We start from the raw sequence: 15104 nt of genomic DNA on the forward strand, positions 1-15104 counted from the left end.
GGGAAACCTAGGAAACCAGAGCCCTCACTGTAATTTTAAGGGTGCATGATATGTAAAAATGATTCGTTTTAGTAAAGATAATGGAGAAATTCCAAGATATAAATGATGCATGTAATACATGGGTGTGTGTATTATATATGGCCACAAAATGTTTTTGAAATCAGGCTGGTAGATATTTGAAGGTTATAGGAAAAAACTATGAAGTTAACTTTCTTATGATGTGTTTTTTGAGGAATTTATACTCAACAACAGCAAGGGATTAAGAGACTTTTATTTTGAAATACACTATGAATGTTGTAAATTTGGATACAATTTTTATTTTAAAAAATCACATACTTTCTGAGTTGCTTGGCTACGTATTCTGTTAAATGAGTATTTGGTGTTAAAATGTTGTACGCAGCAATATATTTTACAGTCTATCAATTAAAATCATCTATAGTTTTATAGAGCTAAGGGAATTTGAGATATTATACTTCACTGCCTAATTTTGAAAGTTCCATCACTTTGTGCTGTTGTTCATTGTAAAATGTCATGCCTTGTGTTTCACACTGGACCATGCGATTCCTCTTGAGGTTAACTTTGTGACACTTACCACCTTAGAATAACTATCTAATAAACAGGAAAAACTGCCTATGTTGTTCAGTGAGTTTCTTTCAGAAACCCTGTTAAATAGACATTGAGGTTGAGATGACTATGTGGATGTTACTTTCATGTTTGTAGCATTCTTGTATTTGTAATTAGCATCAGTGGGTGATATGTTATATACCATCAAATGTACCAACATGACAATAACAACATGAGATTACCTGAGAAAGAATTCTGTTTCCATTGGTTTCATTAAAATCAGTAATACACCTTCCTCTTGGGTTGCCTTAAAGAGGAATTTGTCAAATTGACAACTGGTTGATGAATGAAATTAGCATGCATCTTAAAAATTATATTAGCTGACTCCTAGGCTTGAATGCACTTTTCCCAAGGTTATCCGATTTTCAAGGAAGTATATGTCTCTATGCATGCAATCTGTTTTTAGAGCACAAGTATATAAAATAAATATAGAATATATTAAGTAATCAAAATCATAAAATACTTTCTCAATTTGAATTTAGAACAAAACTAATAGCTTGTTCATAAAAATGACATGAAGGAGAATAGATATTTCTGCCAAATTAGATGAAATATTTTACCCAAAAAGCTGTTATAGATATTTGTAATTCTGGTTTTAAATCTAACAGTAATACTAGTTGTATTTTAGCCTTAAAATTATAATATGCTTCAAGTCTATTCTCTTTAATTCCATGATGGCTTAAGTAGAATCACCATCCACAGCAGTAATGCTACAACTGGAGGGAATGTTTTCAAATTTATAAAATACTAAATTGTGTCTATACTTTCTGCATATAACTAGGGTTTAAAAAAAAATATTTCAGGTGCCTGGGGGAATAGTGAGTTCATTTGAGGAGTCATACGCTGGATGATTTCCTGGCCACCTTCCAAATTGTAGATTAACTCTTGAGAGGAGATCTTTAGCTACTCAATTGGACAGTCCTTTGGGGACAAATGGTTCAGACTACAGATTCATAGATCTTGGCCTAGGTAAGTGTAGTGACTGCAAAGTAGATTAAAAGATTGCCTGATACAATAGATAGCATGCAGTTAGTTGTAATCCAATGCATTTATTTTTGAGATCTTGGCTCTCATGACTTCACTACTGTAATACAATGCCATTATTTCTGTTGTTATTTCTGCAGTTCTCAGTAAAACAATTTTGTGAACAGTTCTCCAGGCTTTTAAAATATTTTACCAAAACTTTATAAAAATAGTTTATTTTTTCACTGTTGATTCATAGTTATGCACATGACTCTCCATACCATAAACTTCATTTAGAGTGACCGTAGAAATAAGGCAGAAAAAAGCAATCTGGGAAAAGGAGTTCCCTTGTTTCATATGATGATGCTCTATTGGACATTGGAAATTGATGCCTCAACTTACCATTCTGTAATCCATTGTGGTAAGTAAGTAAATGTATAGCTTTCTGTATCGTATAGAATCTGATGAGTTTGAAATTCTCTGCATTCAGATTATTATTTAATTTTTTAGTGATGTGTCTGTAGTATTGTGGTGAGTTGAAAATTGAGTTCTCCAAGACTACTGCTTGGGTTTCTTAAATACTGTTTTTATCATGACATTGATTCTGAAATCAAATGATAGTGACTATTGCATTTCTACATTCCTTTTAATGATTTTCTAACTTAATGTTAACAAAGTAAGAAGTGTATGGCAAGAGAAATTGCAAAGTGGAAAAAATCTAATTATCTAGTCAAAGCAATAGTTATTTGGCTAGATTTTCCTGTAACTTGACTATGTATACTCTATCAATTGGATACTCTCAAAATTGTCACGCACTGTGGATCTCAGTGCAGTATTAATACTGGTGGTAGGAATAACTCACATCATTCCAAGTGATCTGTTTTTTCACTACAAGGTCATCAGATACATCTTGGTAAAATGTGGTTAGAACTGTTATATTGACTTTCTCACTTACTTTAAAAAGTGTGATATGTTCTCCATATGTTTTATGATCCCAAGCTTAAGAACTAGCCTGAGACTTTGTTTTTCCTAAGGGCAGTGCTTTTATGAAGGTGTGCCATAAAAACATGCAGGTGCTAGCAACCTGCCCAAATGGTTCCCATTAAATCTGCTTGGAGGTGATGACATTTCAAATGCCACAACATCTCTCAGAGCAGCTAATTGCGTTAAATTCTAAAATAACTGTACAATTTGTACTGTACACTCAGATGTCTTGGAATTATCGATCACTGAAACAAACGTGAAATCACGACAGCATGTAGATTCTAAAGTGATATACCTGCTCAGAACCAAGGAGATAACCTAGGAGGTAAATTGATTGCATTTAGAAGCAATCAAAAAGATAGGTAAGTTTCAGCTTCTGTTAGTAATACGGGTTAGTTCAGCTCATTAGGCTAATTCTAAGGAACAAAAACTTACAAATTCTCCCTTTACTGTTTTCAGAATCTTTCAAACTTATAGATATTAATCAAAATGTTCTAAACAGGATCTAAATCTGTTTAGGAGGATTACTGACAACCGTACACAAAGTGTCATGTTGATGATCACAATCCTCCCACTAACAGAGAGCAAAAATGTTAGGTGACAAAAGCAGAATTTTAAAAAATGGGCTAGAAGGATATGACTGTAATCATGATGACATATCCCATGAATAAATGTCAAGTCTTGGGAACGGTCCAAACAGCAACTTCCAAAATATAGAACCGGAAGACATGATATGCCCGTAAGTTCTCTGTAAAGTTAAAATGCATGGTGTTATTGATAACCCAATATGAGCTTGAAGTAAATTAATTTTCCATTCATAAGAAAGATAACTCTATCCTTCCATGGTCTGTACTGATCAGGCACACCTAGAATATTACATTCAGTTTTGAGCACCAGATTTCAAGAGTGATATTCACAGCTGGAGTGTGTCCAGAGAAGGGTGAAGGAATCAGGGATCCTGGTCACATAACAACCAACCAAAGAAATTTGGACTACCCAGATTGACAAAGAGAAGTCACAGGAGGAGCCTAAGAGCTATATCCAAATGTCTGAGCATGATAGATAGATAGATAGATAGATAGATAGATAGATAGATAGATAGATAGATGTGTATTTACATATATTTACATATATTGATACAAGATAGATTAGATCTGGACCAGATGATTCAACAGATGAGAAATAAGAGTAATTGAATATAAAATGTAGAGGACTATACTTTCAACATAAAAAAGTATTTCCTTTGCTACTTATTATCAGTAAAGCGGTTAACATGTTCAGTGCTGCTTGTGAGTGAACAGAGCCCATCCTGGCATTACTATGGCATTACTGCATATGTGGCATTGCTACCCACCTGGCATTTCTGTGATAGGAATGTGGTTAAATGAAAGTAGGGTGGAATGAGTCATTTTAAGGTCTAGTATAGTCTGAGAAATTCTTTGAATCCATGAATGGTCAGTGTTTCAGAAAAGTATAAAGTGTAAACTGGGGAAAAAAGAAGAAATAACACCATTACAAATTTGATCCAGTTATTTTACTGTTTTCACAATAACTAAAATGTTAATTTTCATTTTTAGCGAGAACCTTCTTTGTCAGTAAATAAGTTTTTCTTTCAAAACTTTCAGTCATCTGTTATTCTCAGCTGGATATTTAAAGTGAATTAGGGCACATGTTCAAAAATACAAATCTGAAATTGAAAATCAAGTATTAAAAACATAAGCAAAACTGTTTTAACTTTGCTTTAAAAACAAAAAGAAGAAGAAGCAGAGACTGAAAATCTTGAGAAGGCTTTGTATCATAAAGTATAAGAAACACAGCTGGCATTGGGACAAGCAGTCAGGGCACCTGGCATTTCATGATGCTGTTGGAAATGCAGCTCATTCAGTATAAGGCAGTTGAGTTGTCTTCACGTACTTTGGTTTAGAGCTATGTTTTGGAGTGCCTGATGTTCTTCTAAAACACTTTTGAAATTGATTGTATCAACTGTGAACACCTTGACTTGAAAGCACACCACTGGCCTATTAATGTGTGTACTTGATAAATCGACGATGTCTTTGTATTCTCAAACTTAAAATAACACATGACTAGACTGCCATCTCAAAGTGCAATGTGTCTACATTCTTAAACGTCATTTGTGATGCGGCTGGAAGAGATTCCGGGATCCGAAATCCCAGATGAGAAGGTCTGCATTTGAAACATTTTACACAGGCTTTTTCTGCTTGGAATACAATAATGTCTACGGCAAAACCAATGACACAGGCAATAGAGGAGTTCGCTGTCTTGGATGGCATACACCCTCCCTCAAATGTGGCAATGGTAATGTTTACTTTTTCCATCATCAACCTTGTAGATCTGCCTTATCTCACTCAGCCTCATATTCCAACAATATAAAGACAAGGTTTCACAGGCAGACATTCATGAAAATCAGCAGAACATGGCTTTAGAAGTTTGTGCATTTTCAGTTCCTTCAATACCTGGGTTTCAGTGTCACCACAAAAAAAATTCTAACTAAAGGTTACAATTTGAATTCTGCTTTCTAGCTTGCCAGTATGACAGGCTAGAAATGTGCCACTAGTTACAGAATAGAGTAGATGGAAAAGTTCAAGTCATCAAGTTTGATCATTGGAGGCGGGGAGGAAATACACACTGTTGGAACAAGCCAGGCACATCATGTGAATTGTTTAGTGTTCAAGGATAGCCTATTGGGAAATACAGTTGGTAATTTGATTTTCATTCCAATTATGCTATCCGCTTTGGCGAACTTATCGATGCTCATCTCCGTCACATCCCAGAAAATGTTCTGCAGCGCTTGCCTCAAGTGGCTGGGCAGTGACTTAGGTAGCATTTCCTCAAGTATATGACCCTTTTAATGAATTGTTCCTATCTTTGAATTTATAATGCAAGATACTGCTGGACATAATGAAATTCAATGAAATTTCTCTTCCCTCTTACTGTGGGCACAGTTGAGGCTGGATGGATTGGGGAGGAGGTAGAAGGGAAACAGGTAAGCAGAAGAAAAATAGGTCAGTTTTGCTTCTCACCACCTCTGCATTATCCACTCAACTACAGATGCTCTTTCCCTTCTCTCTGCTCCACAGCCAGCCAGCACCATGAGCCAAAGCCGCCCCCTTACCGCCTCCTGCTCCCGTCAGGCCAGCCAAGTGGATAAACCCAGGGAAACAGAAGGAAGATCTTTTAGGACAAGCTGTGTTCACTATTTAGAAATAGCATTGAAATGTGCAAATTGTTTGCTCAAGAAATAGATGCAGAAATGGAAACATTGATTGTGAAAGTACTGCCCCCTAGTCAATCATTATGTTCAATATTTGGTCTTGTTTTGTTCCCTGAGTTCTCTAATACAGTTGTCGTCCTATTTGTTCTCATGCATTTTGAGTCAAAAACCACCCAAAGTCCAAAGAAATCATTAGGCCTAGGTTTTTTATTCTTATCTTTTTCTCAGACTTATTATGTAACATTGAACAAACTGGTAACCTACTTGGTACATATGTCTTTCTCAAAGTGGAATTAACAAACCACTCTTTTCTTCTAAGTTGTGATAAGACCAAGTATTTATTTTTAGTATATTTCATGAAAACAAAGTGATGAGAAATTTTTTTTTCTGTTATAAGCATAGAAGAAACAGTGGATGAGATCACAACGATGCTCATGTTTGAGGCCCATTTGCCAATTGTAGAAAAATGAAATCAAATGCCTAGAATTTTCCAAACCCAATCCAAGGCTACAACATGTTAACTTTTAGAGGTAGGATGTCATAAAAACATCCATGTTTGAAATGATTAGCCTGATTCAATCATTGCAACCTACTGTTGATTAATAGGGAAGGAAGGAAATGTAGCCCTAATTAAGTGTTCTAAGGATTCCCTTTCTCAAGTGTGCAGACCAAATCCTCACCCTGGTAGTGGGCAAAGCTATCTCCTGAGATTTGGGGCTGGGAAGAGCACATGGAGATTCAGGAAAACTGACTCAGATTTTTAATTCTTTCTTGCTGTCCCCCTACAGAGCTCTCAGCATGGCGGCTCATCTACTTCACTTGCATCCACCAAAGTCTGCAGCTCGATGGATGAGAATGATGGCCCCGGGGAAGGTGATGAACTCGGGAGTTGGTGTCTGGGGAGAAGGTTCAGCTTCTACAGGGGGCTTGGGATGGGCTGGTTAAATGGACTCAGAGAAATTGTAACTTCTTAGGCAGAACGAAATGGATAAGCCCAACTAGCTCATGAGGGTGAATAGCAAGGGGGTTGAATATGTCTTCTACTTGGATTAAATTCTACTATGGGAACTCAAAGAGGACAATTTCACATCCTCTGAGGCTGTATGTATCCTAAGAACTCTGACTGTTGCCTGGTTTGGAAATAAGAAGGCATAATTGCTGCTTTTGTTTTCACAAATTCAGTTCACTTTTAGTGTATTAAGGTCAATTTACACTCTTGAATGTTCTAGCCCTGCAGATGTGGTCTAATTTGAGGGAACTCAAAATATGAGAATGTGACTTTACAATAAGAATTATTTGGTGGTAATTGCAAAAATATTCTTTGTCCCTTAAGCTAATTCACTTTAAAATTTCTATGATGTGGTCAAATGACCTGGATTTGGAAGTGCCTGTTTCACTGGCTCAATGGACTGTTTTAGGGAAGGTAGTCACCCCTCCACATCTTAGTTTCTCTTCTATAAAATGGGAGATGTCTATTTCCTCCCTGGGCTTGGTACCAGGCTCAAATCAATTATGGAATGTATTTGGAAAAGAATACAAGGAGTATAATCGGGCCTCTGCTATTGAATCAGCTCCCCTTGCATGTGTTAAATATTACGATAAATTTATCACCCCCCCACCAACACACACACACACACACACACACACACACACACATACCGAGTTTCTTTTGGTGGAGCACTTTTATTTTGTGTGATTTATATATGTGTTGGTATGCAATATTAGACTCTGTGTTTGTGATCCCAGAATATGAAATTCAAACCTGGAAGTAAATTTATGTGACCCAAGTATAATATATTCCTTTAATGACATGAAATGGTCGTTGACTGCCTCTGGCTGGGCCTTCTCAGCGCAAAGTCTAAAAGATACTTTTCATCAACAGTCAGGAAAAAGCCTCCCAAGCCAGGAGCTTTCGTGCATTGCTACCATGGAAGGCAGGGTGGAAGAATCCCTAACCCTGTCCCATCTTCAGGCTCACCCAGCATCCAGAGATGTTTGCTTTTGTTATCTGGGTAGTCAAGAGCCTCAAAGATGTTATCGGAGACATTTTTGTAAGTTCAGTTGCTGTTCAGCATGTGTGAAACAACATCAGCCACCTCCTGTAATTTTCATGGAGTAGTTAGAAATCCTCAGGCTGAGCCCTTCAAAGGGAAACAAACCTGTGGCTCCTTTGGGGAGTGAGACCGGAGAAGGTGGGCCTTGCCTGCACCCTCTATCTAGCCTATCTAGATGGCTTCTAGTAGGGTAAGAGCAAAATGCCACCTCCACAGCTCTGAAAAGGCTGCACAAATGGCCAAGGCAGCAAATATTCTACATTTACATAGCACTTTCCAGAAACTCCATCCATTCTAGAACCCAGAGTATGGCAGACAGTGTCATCCCAAAGCCAGGACATAGGTCCCAAAGCAGGCATCTAATGATTGTGAGTCTGAAAATCTGTTGTTTCTAATCATCAAGTCTAAATGTGAATGCAAAAATCACCAAGAGAGTACATTTGCCACCTATGTTTTTCATTTTATTTTGAGGGGCCACATTTAGTATCCATTCATCCTGAAGGTCAGGTAATTGGGGCATTTATAAAACCTGTTGGGCTTCCATTGCATTTTGCATTCAGATTGGTGAAGGGGGAGAGCTAGGATTTATAACTTTTAGAGTATGTAAATTTTAGAACACAGCCATAAAAAGCTTTTTACACCCCTGGCATGTTAAAGGTTATCCAGTATATTTATGTGACCTAAGTGTAGCTTATTTAGTTTTATGGCCTTAGATATTTAAAGCATTATTAGGCATTTGTTAAATATTTCAAAATGCATTTTCAAGGGGGAAAATGTGTTGTGTTAGTGGCACTAATGTAATTGAAACTACAAAGCTGTTCTGTTCACAGACATAATAGATATTGCAATTTTAACTCAACATCTGCTGCACAGGTTGCTGGTGAGAACATTTGTCTAAAATCTGGTCATTTATACTGAGGAGGGGTGGCCATCAGTGCCTATGCCTAAGAAATTTTACGGAGATCTCCATTTCAGGATGTAGTAAAGCTAAGTGTCCAAGCAGCAGGCATTCTTCATGCTTGTACAGTGTCAGACAGCCCAGAATCCCTTAGGAACTGCACCACCTCCCTGCTCCATAGGTTGGAATGCCATTTCTCTGTGCACAGTGGGTATTCAGTAAATGCTATTGATCAAATTGGCATGAAGTGAAAAAGACCAGTATTTCCTCCTCCAAATCCCCACTGCAACAAAAGATTTAAGTAGCTCCTATATAAGGACACTTCAAAATGTTCGTGAAATAGTGGAATTAAAAGATAAGCTGAGTTTTGGTGCCATTTTAAAAAAATTCTTTCAGACAAAGGGTTTACAAAAGGTTCATGGAATATGTATGTGATGAAAAATTGAGACACAGATTTTAAAATGTTTTTGCACCAAAATATAATAATCTTTTATTCCTGCTTTCCACAAATTTTTTGAAGTTTTATTGTAGAGGTAGAGATAGGGTCCATACATTTCCTTTCAGATCATCATTTGTCATAGTAAATAAAAACCGTTGAGTATATATAATGTCAGCAAGGGAGGGGCCAGTTGCCTTAGCTTATAGAAATGACATATTGATTTTGAATCATTTCCAATCTATTAGATGATACTTCTAAATGTCTCCTTTGTGCAACATCTGTGTTCCCCCTTTTTTTTAACTAATAAAAGTGTGCTAATGATTCTTTCAGAAGTGTCGGACGAGGGTTTCCAGATTCCAGCCACAATCACAGAACGATATAAAGTTGGAAGGACAATAGGAGATGGGAATTTTGCTGTTGTCAAAGAATGTGTAGAAAGGTGAGAAAGATATTATTTGCATCAAACTTTAAAGGAAACACTTGGCATTGTGTTTTCCAAGACTGTCTGTATGTGTAGCCTGTGGCACATATGGAGTAAGTTAAAGTCTCAACCCCAGATGCAAAAAAAAAAAAAAGGAAGAAAGAAAGAAAGAAAAGAAAGCCTATCTAATAGCAGATTTGAAAAATGTAGTGATTTAAGGGTCTGATCTATAAACTAAGGACTTTGATTTCTTTTTTTATATACTTGGGGAAATTTTTCAGTTCTGCCAGGTAAGTCTTTTTTACTTTGAAAGCCGTATGGAACAGTGTTTCACATACCCTTTTGAGATATATTTTATAGAAGTTGGAACATTCTTGTCCAGAGTTTATATCTCTAATATGTGCTAACATAAAACTAACTAGGACAATAACCTTGGAAGTCCTTAAAATGTTTACAGGGAGTATTTCAAAGTTTTTGTGAAGTGGAATTGAAAAATGTTTATTTTAGCACCAAAAATTTGGAAATCCTTACATAGTTTTTCATAATGCATATCTTTCATGAACTTTTTTGAAGAACGTTCCTATGTATGGTTTTCAAACTTTTACAACAAAATAAATGTATCTTTTAATTTCATTTTCGGTGAAATTTTAATGTTCCCTCATGTATAACACTCCCTCAAAAGTGGTGTTTAGTGTTTGATACAATAAAAATGTATTCAGATGAATGAACTAGCTGCTCTGTGGACCAAACGCAAGGGGTTAGACTGAGGGTTTATCTGTAGCCTTGTGTTAGCTGAGGAGAGGAGCTGGCAGTCAATAAATGGAGGATGCACTGATGTTTCCCCTTACTCCTTGCCTATCTTTGGAAACTGTTTCTCGAGCTAAGGTAATAGAGCCCTCATGAAACTAACTTCCCGCAGTGGATTTCCAGCATGCCAGTTGCATGAAGCTATTCTCAATGTGACAGCAACCCAATATAGCAGCTGCTCTTCATGGGCTAATACTTAGCAAGGCGTACATAGCAGCCCAAATCCCAAACCAATGCTTCTAACTAATCCAGGCCATTGTCTTTAATTAGGAGGCTTTCACAACACTCTGGCTTAGCAAAACCAAAACCAAATATTAACACCTATGCAACTAGGACACCAATTAAATCAGGAAAACCATTTCTAAGGTAACAGGTGGTTTATAGGCATATGTGTTTACATGATTTTATATCTCACTGCCATGTTCATGGATAGTAAATCCAATGCTTTTTAGCTTTATTTCCATTGTAGCTGATTGCCAGGCCCTTGCTCTATAGTGTATCTGGTTTATTTATCATCATCTGTTAAGTCTGACACAGTGGCCGTGTGCTATATCTCCCGGAAGGTCTCCAGATCTGAATGACATCTGAGCCCAACAGTACCAGTCTTCTTGGACTAGAGACTTCTCATTTCTCTATCCAGAATTAATTTTTCTTTCTACCCTGGATGGCATTCATGTTGTGTGAATTCATATCTTGGGTCTCATCATATGAGACTTCAGAGTCTAAACACCAGATTGCTCCAAAAAGTGTTAGTATTCAGCTCCTGCAGAATGAGGACATATGGCATGTGCCCCCTCTCCCTGGAGGTATCATGAAACATTCTTTTAATATTTTCCAGAGGTCCAAGAAAATAAAAGCGAACTGAAGGTGTTGTCAGTGGCACACATTGCTTGCGGGTACATTCTGCCATGTTTTAGAGAATGAATATGTATTAACAAGGGCAAGAATGTTCCTCCCCTATTAATAACATGCTGTCATGGCTGAGATTTCCCCCACAGTAGACATGGTAACAGCATCACACAGGCCTTTCTGTGGGTCCATGCCAGCATATTCCTTAATCGTGCAGTATGCCACTAGCAATTTCTGCCTGTGCCCCAGGAGAGGCTTCTCAGATGGTCTCTGTGGCTTCTAGGACATGCTAAAGAACTTAGTGCACTGTGACTTCAGCTGAGAGAGGCATGCCCTAATTTGAAACTGTTTCCTGGAGTATCTGAAGTCCCCAAAGCCTGCTCCAAGAATTGCAAAGTGTGAATGAGGAACTGAAGTGGGAGTAGAGGGCTAGCTATGCAGTTCCCCTCCTCTCTACCCTTTCTGGATCTGTGCGCACTAATTAGCCCCCACACTGAGGTTACAAGTGAGAGACGTGGTCATACATAGGGGCAGTGTCCCCCACACCTGCCAAGTCTCCTTCCTATCTACACTGTTTACATTTCAGATACATTTCATATCTACAAGTGTGCACTTAGTACATTTCAGTGATGTACTAAAATGCTCCATGCCAGTGCATGCCCAATCCCACCCTTATCTGGAAGTCTGAAGAAGGACAACAACACTGCTGACTCCAGCAGTGCAAAGCCACAAGATCAGACCCCACAAAAGCTGAGACTATAATTCTCAGGGACCTCAGGAACTGTGTACCTGGCAAAAGTTGAAGGTGTTTCCTTCAGTGCTGGGGCTCAATGCATCAAGGGGTAAAAATCTCTTGGTTAGGTGATAATTGTTCTTCCTTCTCTCATTCTTGAGGATCCTGCCTTTTATGCAGCCCTTGTTCCCATTCAAAATGAAGTTCTGCTACAGATATAGAGGACAAGATCTTTTGTAAGGACCCGATTCTGTGCTTTTAGCTGTTGCTTCCTATAGAAGAGGCTGGGTGTGGGCTTTACTAACCAGGTGTGCTGTTTACTAAGGCATGCTTGTTGCAGAGCAGTCTTCCAATCACTGCAAAGTCTTTCACCAGCCTGAAGTTTCCACACCTTGGCCAGCATGTGCAGCACTTGCTAGTAGGCCAACTCAGTTCTGGAGCACCACAGAACCTTACGAACAAAGGATGGCTGTGCAATTCAGTAAATTAATACTAGAGTCAAGCTACACTCAAGAAACTTTTTTGCCCATTCCACATTTTTTTTAATTCAAAAACCTTCAAAACATAGCTGATAACTGCACTAAAAAAAAAATCATGTACTAAGAGCACTCTTTGATAGCCATTTCCCCCTTGGAGAAGCATTCTATCCTGCTTCCTAGACAAGGGTCACAGAGTAGAACACTGGCTTGGACTGGGAGGTCTTTTGGTAAACAAGATAGGATTCTTCAAGCTGGATTCAGCACACACATAAAGTTAGGTTCAGTTCAAGTTTGTAATACCTAGAAGTTTCTCTCTAGTAGCTCCATCATTTACCTGGGGTCATTCTTAAGAGGAAGATGACCTTACAAACTGATTGCTTGCCAACAAAGAGAATACAGAGTTTTCTGTTGCTGCTTCATAGAGGGTTCCATAAAAGATCAAATATGTAATGTAGGGGAATAGACAAGAAAGCAGCCTTCTTTTCACCAACAATCCAGCCATCCAGAATTCTTCTGAATACACCAAACTGCAGGCTACCTAAGGACAAGCACTGGGCACTAATGACCCCAGAGGCCACATTAGGCCTGTGCTTCTAACTGCTCACTGAAGACCTCCCCAGGCCCAGCCGTTCTTCAGAGGTTGCCCTGTGTAGGGAGGCACATGCAGCACATAAGGTTTTATTTCTTACCAACTGTTTTCACTTAAAGCAAACACATCCATTTTGATTCTTAATCGTGTATGTTTAGTCCTAACACCTGTTTTCAAGCTCGTTTTCCAGACTAACTACTTTCCCATAAACATGTACTTCTAGTAATTAAGGATTTTATTAAGAGACTTTATAGTTCTGCCCTCAAGGAATCAAGAAAGAAAAGTTGTAATGCTCCTTGGTGATCCTCCATAGGGCTCACTGTTCAATGCAAAATACAGATGCATTTTGTATCTGGAGGACTTCATTCTATCCTGAAAGATCAGGACAGAGGCTGCTGGCTCAGCCTCCTGGAGCCAACAGACCACCTGCTCTCTGGGGATTTTGCCAATGTCTAGCCATTAAAGACCCTTCCTGAGTCCTCTCTATATGACTTTTCATCTGAGTAACTTAATGTCACTCATGCCAGGGAGAAAAGGAGAAAATGGCAAATATGGGGCATCAAAAATCTGAAAAACTGCTTCTTTTCCCTGCATGATCCCAACACACATGCCCATGGTGGAGGGAAATGTTGCTTTTCTTATTGAGCAGCACAAGCTCCGTGCTCACTCTCTGGCCCCACCTGGGGTGGCTGACAAGGATGGGCACAGTTGATGCCATAATCAGGATTTCTCTGCCACAGATGGAAATATTTTCACCTAAGAGGAAATCACTTGTGTTCTGAGATTTGTGTTATTGTAATTTCTGGGTGATTTATGAAAAGTGGAACCCAGAAACCCTTCAATTTACAGTTTTCCTCTTAAATGTGTTCACATTTGCAAGCAAACCCCTTGGAAGCCTTTTGAGAATGTGTAGAAGGATTCCGGGGTCTTATAGAATCCCGGGCTTCCTAGTGTGAGGAATTCCTATGTGTACAGTTTCACTTTTGGGCCTATGATTGCTGGCTCAGTTAATATTAAAAAACAAGCATCTGTCTTGGGGCAGGAAGTAACAGCTCCCATCCACTGATTCACTCCCCAATTTCCCACAATTGTTAGGGCTAGGCTAGGCTGAAGTCAGGATTTGGAATCTAAGTCCAGATCTCCCATTTAGATGGCAATGACCCAACTACTTAAGCCACAACCTGCTATTTCCCAGGTCTGCATTAACTGAAACTGGAGTGGGCCATGAAACCAGATAGTTTGATATGGAATGCAGGCATCTTAATTACTAGCCCAAATGCCTGTCCCACATTTCTAATTTTTAATGGTGACTTCTTTGTTCTAGCACTTCCAGAAGGCTTTATCTTCTCCCTCTGCCCTACTGCCTTGCTAATACCTGGTGTTTAGGGAGACTATGTGGTACTCAATCCAGCACCTGGCACGTGTCCTCATCTGGCGTGGCCTCAGTGCCCATCCAGGGCACATTCTTTGCTGACAGGTTTCTCGGGCTGCTAAACCCATTTTCTCAGGAAGCGAAGCCAACCTGCATTTCTTCGGTCTCCATACCTCTGCAGGAGGGCCACCGTGGGGCTGAAGGCTTCATCCTTTCCCATCAGAACTCCAATAATAGGGCTTCAAGGGCTAAATCATTCTGATTTCATGAACCTGGTATTGTCGTGGCAACTTAGTGCTTATGGAGTGTTTTCTGTACACAAGCCTCATGCAGGTACCAGCAAATGTATGGAGAGGCATTTTTAGAAGTAAAATACAAGGATGGTTTGCAAGTTGCCATTTTGAGTATCTGGATTATTAGTTTGTTTATAGACAAATCTTTTTCTCATTTTAAGATATGAGTAGGCATTTCTATTTAATTAACCATACTGAATTGTCCAAAGCTTTGATTCAAAATTCTTAACCTCATGCCTGTTGTATTCATTTGAATCTGCAAAACTGAGTTTTATTTGTAGGTTAAAACAAAAACAAACAGGATTCTCTCGGGTTTGTGCCAGAAATAAAAGGGCTAGACTTGTGAAGTAGTGGATTACTGTGACTT

The 15104-nt window shown here is 38.6% G+C and overlaps 1 protein-coding gene across 9 annotated transcripts in view; it reads left to right on the forward strand.

Annotated features, from left to right (window-relative positions):
• Positions 1 to 15104, forward strand: part of DCLK1 (doublecortin like kinase 1) — a 321237-nt gene that overhangs the window by 251566 nt on the left and 54567 nt on the right. For 5 of the 9 annotated variants that reach the window (XM_040991511.1, XM_040991512.1, XM_040991513.1 and 2 more), the window contains 2 exons: positions 6592 to 6676; positions 9525 to 9633. In XM_040991511.1, the coding sequence (XP_040847445.1) occupies positions 6592 to 6676; positions 9525 to 9633 (194 nt within the window). Of the gene's footprint in view, positions 1 to 6591; positions 6740 to 9524; positions 9634 to 15104 lie in introns of all 9 variants that reach the window. The other 4 variants (XM_040991509.1, XM_040991510.1, XM_040991514.1 and 1 more) reach the window with 2 other exon arrangements.

The sequence above is a fragment of the Ochotona curzoniae genome, unplaced genomic scaffold (assembly GCF_017591425.1).
Source record: "Ochotona curzoniae isolate NIBS_2020 unplaced genomic scaffold, NIBS_Ocur_1.0 contig_64, whole genome shotgun sequence".
Taxonomy (NCBI): domain Eukaryota; kingdom Metazoa; phylum Chordata; class Mammalia; order Lagomorpha; family Ochotonidae; genus Ochotona; species Ochotona curzoniae.